At 45.2% G+C, this 22,987-nt stretch overlaps 4 protein-coding genes across 4 annotated transcripts; 2 read left to right on the top strand and 2 right to left on the bottom strand.

Moving 5' to 3' along the window:
• Positions 35–3,581, top strand: LOC8054755. The gene is made up of 5 exons (XM_002462558.2): positions 35–193; positions 1,296–1,529; positions 1,892–2,040; positions 2,574–2,710; positions 2,944–3,581. Exons 2-5 carry the CDS (start codon positions 1,300–1,302, stop codon positions 3,109–3,111), a joined length of 684 nt encoding a protein of 227 aa, XP_002462603.2. The 5' UTR covers positions 35–193; positions 1,296–1,299; the 3' UTR covers positions 3,112–3,581.
• LOC8055888 (ervatamin-B) lies at positions 4,068–5,784 on the top strand. Its single transcript, XM_021453143.1, has 4 exons — positions 4,068–4,711; positions 4,851–4,953; positions 5,038–5,241; positions 5,326–5,784. Exons 1-4 carry the CDS (start codon positions 4,292–4,294, stop codon positions 5,736–5,738), a joined length of 1,140 nt encoding a protein of 379 aa, XP_021308818.1. The 5' UTR covers positions 4,068–4,291; the 3' UTR covers positions 5,739–5,784.
• LOC110432525 (ER membrane protein complex subunit 3) lies at positions 5,926–9,119 on the bottom strand. Its single transcript, XM_021453144.1, has 8 exons — positions 8,770–9,119; positions 8,463–8,556; positions 8,077–8,196; positions 7,930–7,978; positions 7,258–7,357; positions 7,103–7,164; positions 6,937–6,998; positions 5,926–6,276 (listed from the first exon to the last, which is right to left on the bottom strand). The coding sequence occupies exons 1-8, from the start codon at positions 8,928–8,930 to the stop codon at positions 6,169–6,171; spliced, it is 756 nt and encodes a 251-aa protein (XP_021308819.1). The 5' UTR covers positions 8,931–9,119; the 3' UTR covers positions 5,926–6,168.
• On the bottom strand, positions 12,002–17,375 carry LOC8054754 (probable mitochondrial adenine nucleotide transporter BTL1). The gene is made up of 5 exons (XM_002460421.2): positions 16,909–17,375; positions 15,644–15,738; positions 13,072–13,405; positions 12,719–12,956; positions 12,002–12,537 (listed from the first exon to the last, which is right to left on the bottom strand). Exons 1-5 carry the CDS (start codon positions 17,110–17,112, stop codon positions 12,281–12,283), a joined length of 1,128 nt encoding a protein of 375 aa, XP_002460466.1. The 5' UTR covers positions 17,113–17,375; the 3' UTR covers positions 12,002–12,280.

Genomic DNA, 22,987 nt, shown 5'->3' with positions numbered 1-22,987 from the left:
GTCAGGGAAGGATGGTACACGAGAAGACGACAGCGGAAAGCGGAGCCGTCAGTGTCTGCACCTCCTCGGCTCCTCATTTCCACCTCTTCCACCCACCCGACTCGGCGGCCTCCGCTCGTCCGCCCGTTCCTCGCCGGCGCCGTCTCTCCCGCAGACCGGTCTGTGGGTCCAGGGAGCCGCTTCTGCCCACCAGGTACTCGCTTGGTTCTTGCAGCCTGTGGCAGCGTCTGATTTTAGTTCAGCTGTCTGGATGAAGTGTGGTTGTTTGATCCCCATAGACATGCTCCCGCTCGTCCCGGACTCAACCTGAAGTGAGAGTCTTGATCGGATTCCGTGACTTCTGACTTTGTGTGGATTTGTGGCTAGTATAAAGTTTCTTTGTGGTTGTTGTTAGTTGGTCAGTTAGGTACTCAGCTCTGCTCGGTCGGTGCACCTTGTTTGTATGTGTATGTTCAGGTGATGTTCTTCTTGTTTCTCATAGGGGTCAATCTTGGTAAGCTTTCATTTAGCCTTATAGGACCGGTGCTTGACCAAGATGACTATCGTGGCTAGTCGTTGTACTTACGGGGTCTCATATTTGTTGGTGTGGATGTATTGGAAGCCAGCCCACTACTGGAATTTGATTCCTCTAATTTTGATCAGTCATAACCTTTTCAGATTGAGTGATTAACATAGGATTCTTATGGTATGCTCATTTTGTTGATCGGTGTGGCACTGTTTTTAGACTGTAGTGCCAACTGCACAACTACCATACGTGTCTAGCCTAACTGTAGTTGTAGGAAGACAGGGAGTTGAGTTATGTTCTTTAGTTGCAAAGGGCACTGATTCTTGGCTTCTTGGGCATAGATTCAGCAAATAATTTGGAACATTTGAACTTTTTTTTACAGGTTCACTTTGCTTTATTAGGTTACTAATATGAGAAAAGGGAGCTTGCAAATTGCAATCACTTTGTCTTTCACACAAGCGTGGTACAATGCATTTCTGTTTGTAGGAGCATTTTTAGCATGCTGGGCAACTTCCTTGGGTCCCTTTTGCTAAGGGAAGGGCATCGAAAGACAATTTTCTGCTGTTTTGTCCACCATTAATTAAATAGAACACAGGCTGTTAGGTTTTTCCTGCAGACTGCAAATGCAAATTTTATTTATTATCTGATGCATCTTGTTCCAAAGTCTGTACATTTGTTTTTGGCACCTGGCATTCAGTGTATTATGCTGGCAAGCGAATTTTAATGATTTATCTTGATGTTGAACTAGGCATGAAAGCATGTATGCTTAACCTTCATTTCTGTTTGACAGACTTATGGCAGACAGAAGTGATGGGCCAATTGGGAGGCTCCCAGAACATGTTATCGTAGAAATATTCATTCGTTTACCGGTCTATGAGTGGGTGCAATTAGCATGTGTCAACAAGCATTGGGCAAGCATATTTCAAGGAGACTACATGTGGCAAACTGCTATTGCAAGGAACTGGCCGTCTGCTGGTCTCCAAAAACGCTGGCCTGGGCCAATTCCTAGAGGTTCTGCCAGGAGGTGAGTTCTGCAATATAACGTTGTTGTGTCCTACTGTCCTCTCCTAAATGTTGGTGTTGAAAACAGTCAAACTACTGCCAAATGCTGCTCTCTCTAGTTTCCATGAATTCCTGAATTCTGTTCCTTGCCTTATTAGATTACATGTTCTTTGAATTTCATTTTGGCAATTTCACTTTGAAGTGAAGTAACGCAATAAGCTGGCATGTTCTCCCGTTCAGGAAAAAAAAGTAAAAGAAAACAAAGAAGAACTGGCTTATGCAATACATACTCGCTCGATCAGAATTCAGAACTTCACTCTTGGGATATCATCTAGCTCTAGTGTCTTTAACATCCAATGAAAATTGTTTCTTGGGTCCTTTTAGGAGATTTCAAGCACTGTATGTCAGTGAGAACTTAGTACAATCTGGTGGGGAGATTGATGAGCTTGTTGGTCACACTTATCTCTACTTAAAAGAACAGCTTGAGCGCCCTACCATGCCTCCTTCCAGCATACTTCATGGCACCATCATTGGTGAGGTTTTCTGTTCCAACTTGCACAAGAGTGAAGTTCATCTGTTTGTTTTTTTTTCAGTGGCAGTGCGCTTCCAGTGTTTAATGACGATAGTGGATTAGTGGTCAAAGGAATGCTCGAAAGATAAAAAGAAAATGGTATCCTGCAATGAAATCATACCAACTAGTGGAATATTTTGATAGAATATGCCTGGTGCCACAAGAAGAGTTAATGTATAAGCATACTTCGGTATGCTTTAGACAGTATTTATCTGCTCCGGTCTAGGGTATGCTGGATGGATTCTCGAGCAATATGAGGTGTTCATGAGCTATATGTACACCACAGCTTATTAGCAACTGCAGGTGTTTTAGGGTTGTGAGGACAGGACACACTGAGCATTCATGTCCCTTCCCCTGTTTTATATGAGCTGGTTCGGTGGAAATATTGGAGTTCACAGTACTTCTCTGTACTTAATGTAAAGATAATCCTCCCAGAGGATTACTCATGCTTATGCTAACTCTAAATTAACACACCTTTTCTTCTCCTCCGTACAGATCAGTTCATTGCTTGTGGTAATACAGGAGAAAAGGCCCATGATCTTGCTTCAAAAATATGGCTTGCAGTCATTGACAGCTTGGAAGAAAACCAGCAAACTTTCATGGTGTTAAAACGCATTGCACAAGAAGGAGAAGTAAGATAATTTTGTTTGCATTTTCTTTAACTCACAAAAAACAATACCCGCACTTCCCGAGTTACAATGGACACAGGCATAAAATTCCCCAGAAGTACTACTCTGATGCATGGCAGTTCATGTTTTAGTACTGGCATAATAGTATGATAAGGCATATCATAGACAACTTATGATTGACTTTTGGATATGCTAGTATTCATAGCAGATCACTTATGTACTTCTTTCATGTGCAGTTTTTCCTTCCATTTCCATACTCCAGATCATATAAGGTATTGTGGAGGGTGTTTGACAAGCTGTTCACCGACTTCCGTGATTGTTTCAGTGGGGCTGAGTACCATGATGCTCTATCAACTGCTAAGTCTAGGTTTCAGCCGGTGCCTTCTACATGGCTTGGCCATTAATGCACTGTTGTTGCTCCTGTTGTGCACTTTACAAGTATCAGATATTCAGATAAAGTAGTGATACTTTCCACAAGGGCAAGGCCTGATGCAAAAGAGTGGCACTTCCAGTGGACGATTCATGTACATGTAGCATCTTGACAGCTTCAAGAGCATTAAACTGTTGTTTGAGTGGGAATACTCGTGTTCTTTTAAGTCCTTGAAGCTCCTTTGATACAACTCGTCATCTGTACAGTTAGTTCAGTGTATACTGCACTTTCAGCAATACCTGGTTTCAATATTTTGAGCTTCCAATAGTACTGCTGATTTGTTTTTCAGAATAATTTGCCGGATTGTTCTCTCGTCTGCATATAGGCAATCTGGTGTTTGATGTAAGTAAAAGTTCTGGTGGATACATCTAATGTTTTTTCTTATTTCCACATTGTGTTGTACTGAAAAAATTACAGTCTAATGAAGGTAGATTGATTGCAAAACAAGTATATTTCGGCATACCGTGTATTTTAGACTGTTGGGTTAATTACTACTGGACTAGTGTACTCCAGATTAGCGGTGTACGCTACTTTAGGCATGTTTGGATTATTGGATACCGTGGCTAATTGTTAGCTAGCTAACTTTTAGCTCAAGTTAGCTCTAGTGCATCCAAACAGGAGAGCTAATAAGTGGGCTATTTTTTAGCTAAGTCTTCAAGTAGTAGTTGTTAGCCAACTAGCTGGCAAACCATAGCTAATTTGGGTCAACTTCTAGCCTAAACTAGTAACTAGAAGAGTCTAAGACATGTGTATCCAAACTTGTCCTTTACCGGCCGGTCCCCGATTGGGCAATCGGTTCAAAAGCACCTGATCTTACGGCCTTGCCTTTCCTTCTATGGCAAAGCACAGTAATCTATCTATTAAAAACGCAAGCATGTCTTCGCATAACAAGATAAAAGCTCGAAAAAAAGGGAACAGCCAAGACAGCTTGCCGTCACAGAACGAAAATCCTGTGCACCATTCTTCTTTCCAGCGCACTTCACAAGCAATGCAACTGTGCATTGCTAGCTTGTGCAGCAGATCATCCCCCCAAATCACGCTCATGGCATGAGGACGTACAGTCCGTAACGACCTTCTCGCAATGTCCCCAGCCTGTCGCAAGTTACCGACGACTACAAGTACTTGCACATTCCACTGTCATCGCGCCCCCGTGCATGCACCATCGCCGATCGCCGTCCTCCTCCTCCTCCTCCTCCCCCACAGGCCAAGCCAAAGCTCCAGCAATGGCGAGGTCTCCCCTGCTTCTCGTGCTGCTGGCTGCCGTCTGGGCATGCGGCGCGGCGGCCCTGGCGCGTGCCGACCCGATGCTGGAGAGGTTCGAGCAGTGGATGGGCAGGCATGGCCGGCTGTACGCCGACGCCGGGGAGAAGCAGAGGCGGCTCGAGGTGTACCGGAGGAACGTTGCGCTGGTCGAGACGTTCAACTCCATGAGCAACGGCGGGTACAGGCTGGCCGACAACAAGTTCGCCGACCTGACGAACGAGGAGTTCAGGGCCAAGATGCTGGGCTTCGGACGGCCGCCGCCTCACGGCAGAGCCACCGGGCACACCACGACGCCAGGCACCGTGGCTTGTGTTTGTATTCTCTTTCTCTCTCTGAAACTATGAGCTTGCATCGTCAGTAATAACAGGCATCACAGCAGAGCATCAGTGACTGTAGTCGTTGAAAATTTCGCAGCTCATAATTTCCCATGATGTGTTGTGCTGGTTGTAGATTGGCAGTGGACTGGGCCGACGTTATTCTGATGAACTGCCGAAAAGCGTGGATTGGCGAGAGAAAGGAGCTGTGGCGCCGGTGAAGAACCAGGGGGAGTGTGGTGAGTGATAGCATCAGTGAAAAAAATGGTCTGAAGAATGGTGGATGCGACGTCTGTTTTGGTGGGACTTTGCGTGTCGTGCAGGCTCTTGCTGGGCGTTCTCCGCCGTGGCGGCCATCGAGGGCATCAACCAGATCAAGAACGGGAAGCTGGTGTCCCTGTCGGAGCAGGAGCTGGTGGACTGCGACACCAAGGCCATCGGCTGCGCCGGCGGATACATGAGCTGGGCCTTTGAGTTCGTCATGAATAACAGTGGCCTCACCACCGAACGGAACTACCCTTACCAAGGTACGTACGCACATGGAAACCGGAAAACTCATGCTCTTCCATTTGACTGCACCAAGGGATCAAGCACTTGCGATTCGCGTGCAGGGATGAACGGCGCCTGCCAGACGCCGAAGCTGAAGGAGAGCGCGGTGAGCATCTCCGGGTACGTGAACGTGACGGCCAGCAGCGAGCCGGACCTCCTGCGGGCCGCCGCAGCGCAGCCGGTGTCCGTGGCCGTGGACGCCGGCAGCTTCGTGTGGCAGCTCTACGGCGGCGGGGTGTTCACGGGGCCCTGCACCGCCGACCTGAACCACGGCGTCACGGTGGTCGGGTACGGGGAGACCCAGCGGGACACGGACGGCGACGGTACCGGCGTGCCCGGGCAGAAGTACTGGATCGTCAAGAACTCGTGGGGGCCCGAGTGGGGCGACGCCGGCTACATCCTCATGCAGCGCGAGGCCAGCGTCGCGTCCGGCCTCTGCGGCATCGCTCTGCTCCCGAGCTACCCGGTCATGTGAGCCGGCTGCCGGCGTTGAGACCTGCAGCTCTCTAAGACCAGCCAGTCATGATGTTGGGCATCTTTTGAACAAAGGGCGTTCCTCTTTTCGGACAAGATGCTGTTTTATTTTGGCGATCGATAAGGTTACAGGTACAAAGATCGTGTCATAAACCTGGCAGATTCCATGAGCAGAAGAAATCACAACAGGACTGCTGAAACAACGCTCTTAAATATCAGGAGAAGTTACAGAATTACATTTTTTTTTCTACTTATATAAGAACCACAAAACCGAAGTTCTTGTGAACTAGGTCTCCAATTTCTAAGAGTGTTATCGTGGCCAGTTATAAATAATACAATTAGAAATGTGTAAAGTTTCTGGTCACTCAAACAGGCTACAACAAAAACTGGAAGACGCAGAGTACTGCTTCCCAGAAGCACAACCGTTCATGTTATTTCTTGAGCAACTTTTTCAACACATCTTCTGCGTGCTTCTCCATCTTAGGTAGAGCCCAGTCATGCTGGATGATATCCAGGCTGTCTTTCTCTGCACCCAAACTCTGGAAATGGCCAATCAAAAAAGGTAAGGTCTCAATCTTATTATGTCAGAAGTTTAGAACAGATAACTATTGACACACAAGATGTGATGTTAAAAAACAAATGCAAGAATTGTACATATCAAGAAATCTGGTGTGGGTAACTATTGCAGCAAGACACCAACAACTAAGTGCAGAATAGAAACAACAACGGAAACTTCTGAGTTCATAAACTCCCAAGATGCAAAAATAAGATGCCAAAAGCTGAGCAAAGGAGCCATCTTGTTCTTGCCGTATGAGATGTCTGACACCAGAGCAAGAGGAAATCAACTACAATTTGAACTGTACAACAGGATCCTTGGAACAACATTCGTAGGAGGTTGTTGATTGACTGTAACTGCATACCATAACGACTTACGATACATGCAACTAAAAATTCATTCACGAATGCTCCACCTAACCACAAACTTCTATGTAAGATGAATTAATCTAATCTTTAAGAATGCTGAATTAAATACGAGACTGGCAAAAAAAAAGGAAGGACTAAATGCTAAGCAAAGGCGCAGAGCCTGTTTTTGTTTCTTTTGAATGCGAAAAAAAAGTGTTCCGCGATGTACCATGAATCACCATGTATCAATCAAAAACAAGCACCATGAATTGCATAAAGAACAGAGAGCATCTTACCATTGTTGGATTAAATCCAAATCCACCGCCCATTTGCATCATCTTTTGTGCATCATCAGTTGCTGCATACCCAGGAAAAGATAATCAAACCACCAGGCAACGCAAAAACAATAAACAAACACCACTACAAGTTTTTCCATAAACATATAAAGGTGAGTATCATTACCGTTCTCTTCACCAAGGATCAGACTGAAAAGACCCCTCAAGCCGAATAAATTGAGGAAATACCTATCAATAACAGCAAACATTAGATTATAGAGCTCCTAGACACTATATCATCAAGGTAATTCCTTGACACAAAGATAATAATTTTATACATACCATGAACGGCTGCTAACATAGCTGACATCAACAGTGCTCAGGTCAATCCCATTTTGCAGCATTCCCCTGAATCTCTGAGTCAATGGAAAGGGAATTTTCGCTGAAAAGAGAGTGGCATATATGTGAGCATGCTTCAACTACATACAATTGGAGGTAACACATGATAACAGAAACAGCAGAAGTAAATAATACACATGGGTATATGTCTGCTCTATTACATGAAATCTGCCAACTACTAATTTCATCAGAAGTATTTAATTCTTAAACAATGCATCTCAAGTTTTATTGGGATCACAAGCCAGGAGTTGAAAAATGCTAGATTGAGAGCGTAACCACAAAATAGCATTTTACCCTATCATTTTTCAATTAAAAAGTGAAAAAAAAAATGGCGACTTCAGCACATAGTTTTGGTATCAGGTTTCTTCCAAATATTGTCATACCAAAATGTATTAAAAAGCATTTCCATCATCTATTGATGGTGCTATAATATAAGTTGAGTTGTGCTTATATACAATAACTTTGCAGACACTTGAAAGGTAGAATTGAGCTTCTGGAATTAACAGTGGTGATCTTATAACATCGTGGAATTAATATAAGGATTAAACTCGTAACTGACATATGAGAATATCAGGTATCTCAAATCATGTATATATTAAGCAAATATGGACATACCTGCAACAAAACCTGAGAAGAAAAAGTTCACCCATGCAAATGTAAGTGTCTGCAAAAAGACAAAACAGCATGTTAATATAGGTAAAATGCCACACAGATAGCCAACTATACTGCAACACAAATAAATCAATGTGCAGAACATAGGACCTGAGGAACTATCATGGATAGATTCTTCTTCATCATGTCCATGGCCATGTTTGGATCTGAAAACATGGCTGCCTGAGCCTTCTGCGCCTCTTCCTTTGGAACATGAAGTAATCCATTTTCCTACAATCACTAGATATTGTAAGCACAATATACACTAGACTACTGGAGAAATCGTGTGGAATAGTCCAAGCAGTGTTTCAAATCATAATAACTAAGCATCATCAGGACCACCGTGGCAATTAGACAACTTTATGATTCCTGTTACCACAACTATTGCTTGTGCACACTCTATCATCACTAAACATTGTAAGCTTAACAGTTTCCCTGATCCTTTCCTAATTAGCCTTGGTGAACTGTTTCGATGCTTCATTTAGAATTATGATTACCTCGTTGGTGTAATAAACCTTGCGTGCCTTGAAAGCCTTGCCCGGTATGAACTGCGCGTTGGTCCTCAGGTTCCTCGCCCTGATGACCACCTGCCTGCGGATCAGCAAAACCATCACGTCAGCTAGTAAATCAACAGCTGAGCGCCAGCAGCTTAAACTCCGATACACTCGCAGATGCAAATTTGACTATAAACTAAGCCCCAAACGAGGTTCCTGGATCTAGATCGCTCGGATCCAGCGAACCCTCCGAGCGAACCGGGGAACAGATCGGGTGGGAATTGGCGTGGGGAGAAGAGAAGTGTCGTACCCTTCCTTAACGAGCTTGGGGTCGGGAGACGGGGAGGTCGGCGGGGAGCGCATGAGCTTGGAGACAAAGTAGCGGAGCACGCCGATGAGGACCATAACCACGGATAGCGGGATCAGGACCCAGTCTCGGATCGCCGTGTCCAGCACCAGCTCCTCCGCCATGGCCGCCGCCGGGTGTGTAGGCCCTAGCTGCGCGGCGGACGGCAGCGGAGAGCAGTCGGAGAGCAGCGCACGGCAACGAGCTCGCCGGGTAGGGTGCGGTGTGTGCGCGTGCGGCGGTGCTGGTGCGGATCGATGGGCCGGCCGAGGCTGAGGTGACGACTATTAGAAAGGAAAAGGAGAAGTCTTCGGTCTTCCGATTCGGTTAAGAATCTAAGGTGGTTTATTGGGTCGGATAGGTTGAGGCCCATTTAGAGGTAATTGAACTTGAACCGCTGAAAATAGGCCCATACTGCATGTATCACGAGCACCCTTTCTTTTCCATTTTTTTCATTCTTTTCGTTGATGCAAAAAAAAATTTGGATTTCGCTACTGTAGTACTTTCATTTATTTGTGGCAAATATTATCTAATTATAGATTAACTAGGGTTAAAAGATTCGTCTCGCGATTTACAGGTAAACTGTGTAATTAGTTTTTATTTTCGTCTATATTTAATTTAATGTTTCATACATGTGCCGTAAGATTCGATGTGATGGAAAATCTTGAAAAATTTTTGGTTTTTGAATTGAACTAAACAAGGCCTTACTCCAATAAAAAAAGAACCCTTTACAATTCTCTTTCTCTATTTAAAAAAAATGAGGAGAAAAAACACCACTCAATTCAGCAGCAGCAAGCAAGCCCACGCTGCCACGCATGGGCAACCACCGTGCCACTGGGAGTGACGCCGAAGCCAATAATGCGCGCATGCCCGCAACCGGGCTGCCCGCCACCGCGAAGCGCCTTCGTCGCCGAACAAGTTGTCGTGGCGACCGCCGCTCTGCTCCTTCGAGCGACCAAGCACGCAGGCGAGAGCTCCTCCGGAAGCCAAGTGCGTCAGCGTCACTGCTCCGCCTCCGCGCGCGCCGCGTCGTGCGCATATATGGATGTCGCGTTAATTTGGGGTGTGCTCGTGTATGTTCAATCCTGCGGCGTTATGGCCGATGATCAAGTAAGGCTTTGTTTAGCTCACCTTAAAAATTAAAAACTTTTCAGAAATTTTCATCATATCTAATTTTGCGGCACATGCATAGAGTACTAAATATAGATAAAAATAAAAAATAATTGCATAATTTACCTGTAATTTGCAAGATGAATCTTATGAACCTAGTTACTCTATAATTAAACAATGTTTGTCAAATACAAACGAAAGTGCTACAGATTGGCAACTAAACAAGGCCCAAGTACAGGGAGAAGCACCCGGTGAATCTGCTGCTGCTTGGCCTCGTCACGCTCTGCTTCATCAGCCTCAGCATCGGCATCACTTGACCAACGGCTTCACCACCAAATGGTATAGTATAGACGCATTGTCACATCCCCGTTGTGTGTGTTTTGTAGTTATTGCTGTAGGTTGTTGTTGATATGATGCACGATGCTGTTATTGATTCGTTGTTTTGTTTTGATGGGATGGGTTGTCACTTCTCACTTGTCAGTTGGTGAGGTATACACAGTGAACATTCACAGTATTGTTTCCGTTTTACACAATTGACATTTGTTTTATTTGTTGTTTAAGATTGGTTTTTAGTTTTTGTTACACATGCATGCATAAAAATCCAGGCTAGCTGGTGTAGGTCAGGAGCTTTTTGTTGCGGCAGTCACTAATAATATAATTTTTCATCTAGATGATGATTAAGCCTTTGTTGCTTCATCTCCTTAGCAACTCGACAATAGAAGAAAATCTACATGCAGAAACCCTTACTGTATCATGACATACCTTAAGGTTAAGTGTGAGTTTGCTTGTGTCTTCATGGCTGTTGGCTTTCATGCAATGCTGAAATGTTATTTGTATCTCTCCATCTAATGTTTTATGGAGGTTTGTTGTCTTATTTAATGATCTGCAATTTTTATATGTTAACAGGAAGGGGGGTTTTGCAAATGTATGGTCCTTACAGGAGCTGCTATGATTAACCTCATCATCTACTCCCTCCGTCCCAAATTAAGTGTCGTTTTCGTTTTCCGAGAAATAACTCTAACTAAATATATAGTAAAAAATAATAATATTTATAATACATAATTAATATCATTGGAAAGATCTTTAAGTCTAGTTTTTTAACAAATTTATTTAGAGATATAAATATTGCACGTATTTTCTACAAATTGAATCAAACTTGTGGCACGAAAACCTAAAACGATACTCTTTTTGAGACGGAGGGAGTACACGTTATGGGCAGCCATGAGGCAGTACCAAGTCACCCCCTACTGCCCCTTCCTCCGCCAAATGACTCTAGCTCAGTTGTTTAGAGCTTTCCAGCGGCACTCCTCAGGTCGTGAGTTCGAATTCTCGTGAGAGTGAACTTCAAGCCGGATGTAAATAAAAATTCCCTTGTTGGCGTAGCCAGAGTTTGGAGTTCCGATCGCTTTTTCTCAGGTTCTCTGCCATATCGGTGTACCCAGACCTCATCAACCTTCCCGTCTCTTTATCGTTGTTTGGCACCCTATAAACAATATTTTTTTTACAACCCCTATAAACGATATTGTTAGTCATACAAATGTACCCAATGGTTTTACATAATCTTAGTATTAGACCTATATAAGGTCTCTTTATTGTTGTTTGGCACCCTATAAACAATATTGTTAGTCATACAAATGTACCCAATGGTTTTCAGTAATCTTAGTATTAGACCTGTATAAGGTAATCTCTGCATAAGGGCACTCACAATGCAGACTCTATCACAGAGTCTAAAGTTATTTATTACCTCGAACAATGTGGACTTGGAGTCTAAATAAGACTTGGAGTCTTATTTTTTCTACCTCTTTCTTCAATAAATATGCTGCCACATCAGCAAAATACCATAAATAATATGTAATTAATTGTCTTAGACTCTGTGATAGAGTCTTGCATTGTGAGTGCCCTAAGGCAGTTAAGCCACGAGTCAAACGCTAACCACTAACACTATACGCTACTCATTCGTTTCCGAGTTGTTTGTCTTCAATTGGTTGTAGGAGCAATAAAGAAGATATTAAGGGAGTCCATATCCACTTCTCGACGAGTTTCGTCTAAGCTTGGACAGCTACACCAATGGTGATGACATAGCATAACCAGAGAAGATACACTTAGCGGTTCCACTTGTATAGGATACATAGATATAGATTAGGAGTTCATGAAATCCGTCTCTTAACATAACAAAAATCAATCAGATATTCAGAATTGATTACGCAACAAATGCTTCCACTCAGCCAAAAAGATAAACACATCCTATCTACCCATTCGGCACAGGCGGGACTCCAAAACTGAAAATGGATCAGAAATCCCAACAAAGGAGCAAACTCATCTACGGCAACGCCTCCATTGTTAAAAAAAAAAAACAGTTTGTTCGCTAAGCGCGCGGCTTGTCCCTGTCAGCCAGAAGAATATCCTTCCATGTCTCGTAGAACACCCAGGTGATGCCGGAATTCGGCATAACCTTCAGGCAGCTCGCCCCCCACCCACGGTAAAGCCCCAGGAACCCCTCTTCCCGGATCACCTCTGACAAAGCAGCAATCATGTTAGGCGGGCACTTCCCCTGCAGAGCGCCGACCATCAGCCGCTTCCTTGCTACTTCCAGCGGGAAGCTGATTGTGCTTGCAGTGAGACCTGTGTATCCAAAAGTAAAATGTCAGTCCTATTTGCTCAGACTCCAAGTTATCATGAAACGGAATGGCCCCGACTTTTCTATCTCGTCATCAATTTAAGACAAAATGTTGAAGTAGTAAGCTACAGCCACAGGTGACTGGCTGAAACTAGATGCAATGAGATGAGATGCTGATTCATTTACCTGAAAGAGCCCCAATAACAAGAAGCTCAGGGCGACTCAAAGATGACTTCTTATGCAAGCGGCAGTAAGAGGTCTTGATTGTATCATACATAAAAAAGTAGCATGTGCTGTAAGGAAGCATGCCAATTAGTGTTGGACAGAGGCCAGCATAGAGACCACGTATACCATCAGTCCGATAGATCTTGCTGAAGGCAAGGCTAATGCTTGGATAAACCTCTCGATTGATAGTCAAGCGATCCTGTCAGAACATAAATAATGTGACATTAAGTAACAATGTAATAAGACTTTCACAGTTGAATCTATGGATGAAGAACTAGCACTATCTGTCAACAAGGACTCTATTTAGCAAGTACCTTGATAACTTCGAGAGGATGACATGCCAATGTGCCAGCTATTCCAGCAGCAGCACCGGCAATAGCAACTGGAGATAAGAAGTGAAGTGGAAGCTCGATTTTCAGATTACCAAGTTGTATCTTTGGGCATCCATCCTCTTTCCATTTCTCTTGAGCTTCTGTCATGCTCCTCTTGACACATTCAAATGTTCCGAGTTCAACTGCTTGTGTTGGAATAATGCGGAGCATGTTGATTGTATTTCCTGCCCAAAGCCCTTGCCACCCATTTTGTCCAATGATCTCCACCAAACTACCAAAAATATGCCTAGATCCTACTCCTACAACCATTCTTGTCCTGAAATTAGTACACGATGGTATATGTGACCATTCCTTTTGCTTTAATCAATAGATAATTATGAAACTATTTGTATTATATTGAAACAAATCAGCCAACAGCACAGTTGAAATAACTTTCAAATTTTTCAAAATAATGTCTGCTGCGCACAAAACAAAACAATATATTTATACATGACAAAACTCCTCCCTTTTTCACCGATACTCCCTTCATCCTGAAGCATTAAAAACTTGTCCCAAATTATAAAGGATTTTATATTAATTAACCCCCCCCCCCCCCCCCACTTATCGCCCCCAGGCCCCAATCACATGCTTACCTACCAGTAATGTCTATTGTCAACCCAACCACTAGGATCAAAATACGGCAAGCACAATATCTCCCCATGATTAAGAGAGGTTGCATTTGTCATTTGTTTTACCCCAAAGTCTGTCCTAGAATTCCTAGCACACCTTATATTTCAGGATAGAGGGAGTACAGAGTTTTGGTTATATGCAGCAGTAATATAATGAGAAACTGCATGGAGAGACAGAGAGAGAGAGAGAGAGAGAGAGAGAGAGAACTGTTAGATTACTCTAGTATCCAGTGCTAGTATCTTTTTGGTTATTGTGCTAGTCATTTACTGCTACTTTACTTTTACTTAGCTGTGCGCCACCCTATGTGGCTATGTGTTCTGGCCCCTTGGGCCTCTATATATTGTAATCCTCTGTGTAAACACTCTATCAATTCAATCTAAACCTATTGCCATTCTGCCTTCATGGTATCACACGCCTAGGTCGGGTCCTGTGACCGACCTCTCCCTCTCCCGCACACCTCTCCTCTGCTTTTCCTCTCGGCAGCCGCGCCTATGGCCACCAACGGCGACTCCAGCGCCAGCGCTTCCGCGCAGGCTGCCCTCACCGCCGCCACCGCTGCTCAGCTGCGCGACGACGCCATCTCCGCCGCCAAGCGCCTCGAGGCGGAAGCCGCCGCTGCTCGCGCGGCCAATGACACCCGCGCCGAACAACTCCAAGCAGAGGCGGCTCTCCTCCAGTCCGCCGCCGACGCCCAAGAGCGCGTCCGCGCCGCCGCCGCCACCCTGTCCAAGGAGCGGGCGCAGGCCGACGCCCTGGAGGCGCAGGCAGCCGCCATCCGCGAGCGGCTGCGCCTGGAAGCCGCCCGCGATGACGAACCTGAAGATGGCGACGCCGATTCCATCTCCTCTGAGGCCACCGCCGTCGCGCACCTGCACAGCCAGGCCTGCGCGGTTCAGAACATCAAAAACCTGATCCCCATCGTCCTCGACCTCAAGTCCTTCCACTACTCCAAGTGGCGCGGCTACCATCTCCTCGCCCTCGGACGGTACTCCCTGAAGGATCATGTCCTCAGTGATGAGTCCTGCTCCTCTGACCCGGCCTGGAACCGCATGGACTGCGTCGTGGTCTCCTGGATTTTCAACACCATCTCCACCGAGCTCCTCGACATCATTCACGCTCACGACGGCGTCTCTGCTCGGGCGGCCTGGCTCGGCATTGAACAGCAGTTCCTAGGGAACCGTGAGTCCCGAGCGCTGCTCCTCGATGCGGAATTTCGCAACCTCAACCAGGGCGACCTTTCTGTTGATGACTATTGCCGCAAGATGAAGGGCATGGCTGATTCCCCCGCTGACCTTGGTGAACCAGTCAGCGATCGCACCCTGGTACTCAACGTACTGCGGGGTCTCAATGAACGGTTCCAATTCATGGTGCAGCTCATCACGCGACAAAAGCCGTTCCCTTCGTTTGCTGATGTTCGTGCTGATCTTCGTCTCGCCGACCTCAACATGGGTCAGTCCTCGGGGACTCCTACTGCCTTCCTCGCCTCTTCGTCCAGCAAGTCGCCCCCTGCTGCACCAGCACCCAGCCCTGCCCCTCCAAAGCGAGTTGTTTTACAAATTGGATGTGTAAGGGGCCTAATACCAGAAACATCTATAGCACATCACTAAGGTAGTGCTCTGGAGAAACTAAGTAATTTGTGAATTATCGGTATATGTCATCTTTCAGAACAAAAGCATCATGCAAAAGATAAATGTGCTATGGGTAATTATCTGGTTGGTGGCATATCTCATCTATGAAGTGCATCATAAGAAGCAACGAAGACCAAGATTAAAGTTTCAATGTTGAGCAAACTAGCTGTAGGATTTGCATCTACAGTTGTAATGCATAAATAAATTAACTGGTCAAGTGCAAAGGTTAAAGGTAGAGATAAAAGTTAGTATACTACCTGATAGTCTCTAGAGGGGCAAGAATAGCCTTTGACATAGCACCAGCTAGTGCTCCACTGGCAAATTCTCTGGCCTCTCTGCTCTCCAAAATAGTCTGCAGTGAGTTAGATAAAAGGGAAGGCCTCAAATAATCAGTCAAAAAATCATCACTAGCTTCAAAGTTTAAATTATAAGGCATCTACGAGAATAGGAATCGAAGCAACTTCTCTATGGAAAGCCTACTTGCAACTGCAAGTGCTTTGGCATTGTATGGTTGTCAATTTACCAAAGAATGAAAAGGGCAAGGGGAACAGAGACAGCTGAATTTTTATGAGTAAACATCTTTAAAGTATGTGGATGAAGACCACAGAACGCATGAACAGAGAAGGACAGATACCATGCCATCTGTGAAAGAGACATTTTGTCCAGACCTGTAACGGTTATCTCAAACCAAACCATACTTTTTTCTAACTTGATTTAACATACGGTTTTTCCATTTGATTTCTGGAAGCCTTTTTGACCTTCTCTTCAAGGTTTTCAATCTTAACCAGCTAGTATGGGTGTAAAGAGTCTGTAGAGTAAAAGTTATTTCTCTTAACCAGTGAGTACAAAATATTAGTATTTCGAACTATGCTTACGTTTGGGATTCGATAACCAACTATCGACCTTGGTTGAGGAAAACCCAGAAAAAAGGAAAGGTGCATGCACATCTATTGTATGCCCGATGTAGTCCTAACTCAGTAACTCCTAAAGATAGTATAGCATCATCCATACCTTAATTGTTGCACATCAATGGAAGTTGAACAGAAGGTCTATGACTCAAAAAAAAAGTTGGAAACAATTATTTGGATGAAGCCACCGAGAAGAATTGTAAGCATAAAAGATAGAACCGTAGAAGCACAGCCCTTATCGACAGGAGGCGCCTACAGTTGACAAGACTACTGGTGCCTCTGCCTCAGTTAGGCCAACTCTGCAACGCGCAGCAAGTTATACATGCAAAACGGTGAGAAAAAATCTCGCTTTATCAAACACAGTTCGCATACGTAGCACTTCAGCAGCAAAAAGGCATGCACTTGTGAAAACGTAGGAATCTGAAACTCGGTGATGAATCATCGCATCGAAGGCCAGAAACTAAACCACGCAACCAATGGGGGGAAGCACAGTACGCCAGTTTCAATTAGTTTCAGGAAAAAAAAAAGTAACCGGCCAAAATCGAAATCCGCGTCCCTTCCCCATCGCTCCAGAAACATGGAAACCACGTCAAATCAGGTGGGGATTTCTTTACCCTCACGGCCCCTCCGACGTCCGGTAGCCTGACGCCGATGGCCTCCGCGACCTTGGCGCCATCGAGGCCGTCGTCCGTAGGCAGCGCCATGACGAGCAGCTCCTTGTAGCCGCCCCCGCCTCCTGCCCCTGCGCCAGGGCCGGCGAAGCCCACGCTAGCGAGCGATAGCTTCCCGCCGCCGCGCGACGCATCCTGGTAGCCCATGGCGGCGCCGCCGCCGCGTGACCGCTTCCCTCGCGGTGCTGCTTTTGGATTTTGGGAGTGGAGGAGTTAATAACGGGGATGCAGGGGGGCGAGTGCAAACGTTGTCCCTGCTGCGCACAGCGCACTGCTTTGCTTTGCGGTCCCGGGTGGGCGGGGTGATGTACTGATGTGTGAATGACCGAAGTGTGGAGGATACGATCGCAAAAGAGATGAAGCAAAGAGTGTGCACGACTGTTTTTGGGCACGAGTGCGAATGTTCGGGCTCCTCGCGAGTCCCGACTGCCGAGCCCCGGTTTTCATACGTAGCAGTACAATACAGGGGCCAAAATTTGGAGCCGGATTCAGTGACTTTGCTCTGTAACGTCACGTTGTAACTTTTCTGTTGATCTGGTGCCTCCATTCAAAATCCAACGCACAAAGTGATTTTAAGCATAAACAATTACCAAAGTTGGCCATTTCAGCCTGGGCAACTGCCGCTGGGCGCTCGCGCGTTCTGGCGGCGGCAGAGCACGACGTGGCGGAGGTGACGATGTTGATGCGGAATAGCATGGCCGGCGTTGTTGGCGCTTTGGCGATGTTCCCAACCCGTGCGTTCGTCGGCGCCTGGATCCTAGTGGGCTGACTTTCTCACGCAAGCGCACATCTCCTCGCCGTGTGTGTCGTGGCGCGAGAGGGCTGCACGACGAGCGTGCGTGGCCGAGGCAGAGGCACGGTGGCTGTTACCCGCTCGTACACGCGTGGGCCGCCGTCTACCCGCCCGCTCTCGCGTGGTCACTGGCAATGTCCTTGCTCTCACCGGTGCTCTTACCTTCCACTTCTCCCGACTTCCGAGCTCGCGGTCGCTGCTCCGTGGTGCTCGCGCTCGCCGTTGGCGCTGTCCTCCGCGTGCGGTGCCTAGCGCCAGCTCGGAGCGTCATACTGCAGGCGGGTTTGCGAGCGTGATGGCTGAACCAACGCATGTCAGCTTTGCCACTCTCAACGCAGAGCTCCAGCACGTCTCTTGCTCTGTCCAGGAGGCTGGCCAGGAACTGATGTCAATTTAACTGCAAGTAGCATACGCTCAGAGTCCCACAATACAAGCACACATTGCAAATGGTCATACGCATAATGGATTAAACCAATTACTCGATTTGTATAATAGACTCAAGGTGTATCAAGTGCACAAGCAACGCGAATGTCTGTGTCTCCAAGTTCGTCAGCGCAACCACTTCCCTCTCCTCAAGGGCCTTGCGGCGTGGGTCTTCTTCTCCAAGGGCGGCTCGGCCAAGCAGCACAGGAGGCGGCGCCGAGCAAGCGTGACGGAGCGCGAGCAGACGCGGACGCGTCTAACCCTGCTGGTGCTGGAGGGCAGCATGGCGGCCTGGGAGGCCGGTGCGCTGGAAAGGCCCCGTCGGCGTCACAACCTTGGAGTGTTCTCGCGACCGGCGGCTCCAGCTTCTGCAGCTCTGCTTGCCTCGTTAAAAAAATATCGAGATTGTGCTTTGATTGGTCGCAAGCCACGAGAGCCCTTCGATCTCGCTTAGACGTCAGATATCCATAGGAAAGTTACGTTGTGACTTCCTTGAGTAAAGTCACTGAATCCACGTCCCCAAAATTTTAGCTAAAATTTTCGTCTCAACTAATATTCGTCTAGACTCTTTTTTAGATTGGTTTATTTGTTCATATCTAAATTTAAATCTAAGCCAGACACGAGCAAGCACGTACTAGATTGAATTGGTCAGAGCGGACGTCGTGGTCGAAGCGGACGTCGTGCTTGGACCCTCCACCGTCGGATGAGCCTTGGTGGGTTGCGTTGAGCGGCCCACGCTCCTAGTGAGAGGAGGCAGATGCTGTGCAATCTGCTAGAGCTCCTTCACAACATCGCGTGGAGCAGGAGCCCGTGCTCCCGGCTCCCGTGGCTCGGCGCCTGGCCGGAGAGCGCACTCCTTGGCGGTGTCACGCGGAGTACGAGCCCGTGCTCCTAGCTCCCGTGGCCCGACGGACGGTGATCTCGGCACAGGGGACTCGATGGAGGGTGGCGAAGGGGACTGGATGGAGGGCGGGCGCGACGACGACTTTGGGGATCTCCGTGTAGGGAACCGGATGAAGAAAAGGAGAGAAGGGTACGGCGTACCAGCAATGACATGAGACGACGTGGCCTCCTGACGTCGAACAACGACGAGGACGCTGGGGTCGAGCGACGTGGCCTTCCCACGTCAACCGGCAGCAGCGAGTCCTCTCTGCGTCGGCCGGCAGCGGCCACGCTGAGGTGGAGCGGCGTGGTGTCTCATGATAGCAGTGTTGATTCGACGGCGGGCGGGCTAGGACCCGAGCGCGTCCTCGACTGATGAAAAGCCTCCACTATCTTCACTCACACAACGGGCAGGCTGACGGTGACAACGAGGTGGTGGTAGCTGAGCAGGAGATGATGATGCGCATCGGGGAGTAAGCAGGAGGAGGAGGCGGCCATGGTTGTCGTTGTGGTTTGGGTGAGTCCGAGGATTCACGGATGGACAAGGCCAGACCAAAAAAAAATACCGGACCAAAAAACGACGGAAATTTTGTCTCTTTATTATTAAGGGTATAGATATGTAAAACATAATAAGTAGGTACTTACCATTTTTGTCGCTATTGTTCATCCTGTTTGAAAAATTATGTCTCCTGTTACAACACACGGGCACGTTTGCTAGTATAATACTTATTTGTCACTCGAGCAGCGCTAGAGGTAAAAGATTTAATACTTATTTTTGATCTTTTTCGACAATAAGACAAAAGATAAATCTTTTTACAAATAGATCTTGAGGAGAGAGGATAACCAAATTTAGGTTATGCTTCCCCTAGTAACTAAAATATGAACTTTATTGAAAGCTATAGCTATTGTAGTAGAGACTTATTTGTGACGATAAATGAATCTTGCTCCTCTTACAATCTAATATACAGTTTAAATTTTATTAGGTAAACATATAGTATATTTATGTCTGATTAGTGACCGAGCTTTGTAAAGGCGAAATTAGACGTTCACCTCCTTGCCTTCGAGGAAATAACGGTGAACATGCTTTGTGAATCTTTGGAATTTGATTGTGATTTGAAGAAAAATGAGAAAAGACTAGCATAGTTCTGATTGTAACTTGACTGCAATAAAAGGAGAAAAAGACTTAGTATTAGAAGCAGTGTGTGTCTGTCATTGTCGGTTGCGATAATAGTGGTAGTTTCTGAAATTGCCCTCACTAATTTCATCCTCTTTCACTATATATTTGTATGTGACAAAAACATTGTTCTTTATAATACTAGGTTGGAATGTTTTTCTAAGTTTTTGGAAGAGCGTCCAACAATTTTAGATGAAACTCGTCTCTACTCCTTTTCTCTCTCCTCTCTACAAATTTAGTGCTATGTTAGGAAAATTGTTTGTATGCCATCTCATTTTATGATAGTGAAACAGTATTATTAGAGGATCCGTATCATTTAAGGCCTTTAATAGATTATAAGTTAGGTCCCTCCTATGTGTCATAAGGCCAGTTCCTTTGTGTATAAGCATGTCTCTGAAGTGGCTCCACCTTACACAATATATATACATAAAAACCTCCAACTCTAAATATTTAGCGATAAAAATGTTATGGTTTTAGAGTTGTACAGTCAAAACCAAATCGGGCAATAGTTGGATGACCAAAAGTAGTCATCTCTCTTGATTATTTCACATTTTATGTCTAATAAAGGTGCTTTCAAGCTACTGAAATCAATAATGTACAACTTTATTGATACATGCAACATTTTGCATATTATCATATAAGTTAAAAATAATCTAAGCTTGATCCTAAATTTGTCTAAAGAAAGAAATGAGAACAATATTACTATCTAATATTGGTCGTTCGATCATGTTCAAAAAAGTAATTTGAGCATGTACTAAATTTTGGAGAGATTTTTTCTATGAACACTATGACTTATGGGGTGTAGATGCACCATGCATAATATTTGTCTAGAGTGCAAACCCAACATTCTGTTCACTAGCAGCCTAACATATATGGGAAGGCTATAACTTTTTCGTTCAGGTTTGATTGGGATCCGTGAGTACTTGATGGTCCACGAATCTAGCCTACTTTTTATAATGTTAGTAAGGTATTGCAATTATCATGACATGTTGTTTCTATTAGGGTTAGGTGTTACGTCATCTATTATCAAGTTTTTGCCTTTGTAATCATCCATCCTTGGGACCCTGTACCTCATTGAGTGTGACCGAACCAGGTAGAGCATGCCCAAGGGTGCCTTAGGACATCCACCCTTTGGCTTTCGTCTCCTCAATAGCCACAACTATATGTTATTATTATACACTTTGATATCAGTAGTTTTGAAGTGGAATTTTATTGAGCTCTAGTTTTCCATCATGAAACGAAAATTCTTCATAGTACTTATGATGTCGAGTCTAATTACTATGAATCAAGGCCCTTATTACTGTTATATTCAACCACGTCAATTCGTCCATTCAAATTTAGAACTTCAACATTTGTATCCCATATAATTCATTCATTTTTGCAAACTTTATTGCATGTTCTTATGTTCTTGCTAGTGATCTTTGATTTGTATGGAGGAAAAGCCTTCTGGCAAGTTCAATCGTGTTGTGCATGGTCGATAAACAACAGAGCATTGTTATAACGGTTGTAGGGATTCAAAACATACTTGATTAGAAACCCATATTGTGAATATTGAGTTCACTAATAAAATCAACCATGTCTACTAGAAGATCAGGCCAATAACTTTGTCAGCTGATATCAAAGCTTATTAATGTTACTTCTCTATTTTGCAAATAACCATGTTTCCTCAAAACAAAACTATAGAATCTTGTCATGATATAAGATTAGTGTTATGTTAGTCCTCTAGTTGATCACAGTGTGGCATCAGTGAAGGAGCTTAGATCACTACCTAAGCCATTTAGTTTTTCAATTGAGCAAGCCTTGCATTCTGGTGCCATCAGAGAGGTGAGCAACAGAGTTTGGTTCTGATAGGCACACACATGGAAAAGTTTAAATAGGGTATTAGAGCTCTCAGATGACCCCGTCGGAGCTTCGCACTAGGGCCTAGTTACAGAGGGGGTGTTTTGGCACGGTTGGAATTTAACGCTCAATGAAAATGTTCAATTATCTCCCCGGAGACCTAGCACCAGAGCTTCAAGCATAGTGATGATTAGTTTTGACAATGCCAGTGGTCGTTGTCTAGTTGAGGGAACTCTAGTGATCAACCAGAGATCTTCTATAGGGTGTCATTCTCAACCCACCAAGTTGGTAATGACTAGTTCCTTGAATAGGTTTATAAATAGAGTGTGTGACTAAGCAAGTTAGAACTTTTTGGACTCTCTTGCTGATATATACATATGTTAGAGCTCAACAAGCGCCTCTACTCTTATTTGCTTGCTTGTGGTTGCATATTTGGAGTGCTTGGAGGGATCTTAGTGCATTAGCTTTGTGATAGCATCTTGTGGCACTAAAGATCATGTTGACTGAGGATTTTTTTGTTAGTTTTGGTGGTTGCCATCACCTAGACGACTTAGAGCAACGACACTCAGTCAAAGCTACCATCATGCAGAGAAACAAACAAACCTAAGGGATACGTGACGTGGCTATAACGTGTTACTTTGTATAAGACATATGGTGGAATTTAAGATAGGACCCATGCAAAAAACTAAATTATTTATGCCATTACCAATATTTGCATAAACACCATCTTCTTCTTCCTTAGCCCTTGCTCATGGCCTCCTGCAACCAACATGCCTTTCACCTCTCATCTTCTTCCTCTATTCTCCATAGAAACAAGCATAATAGGCATCCACTCCCTTCCAAGCTCCATCTCCTCCTACTTTCTCTCAAAATAAGATTCACTTCATCTTTTGTAACCTTTGACAACGTCC

This window comes from Sorghum bicolor, chromosome 2, assembly GCF_000003195.3.
Source record: "Sorghum bicolor cultivar BTx623 chromosome 2, Sorghum_bicolor_NCBIv3, whole genome shotgun sequence".
Classification (NCBI taxonomy): Eukaryota; Viridiplantae; Streptophyta; class Magnoliopsida; order Poales; family Poaceae; genus Sorghum; species Sorghum bicolor.
The sequence above is the reverse complement of the archived record's forward strand: the minus strand, read 5'-3'. Positions and strand labels throughout refer to the sequence as shown.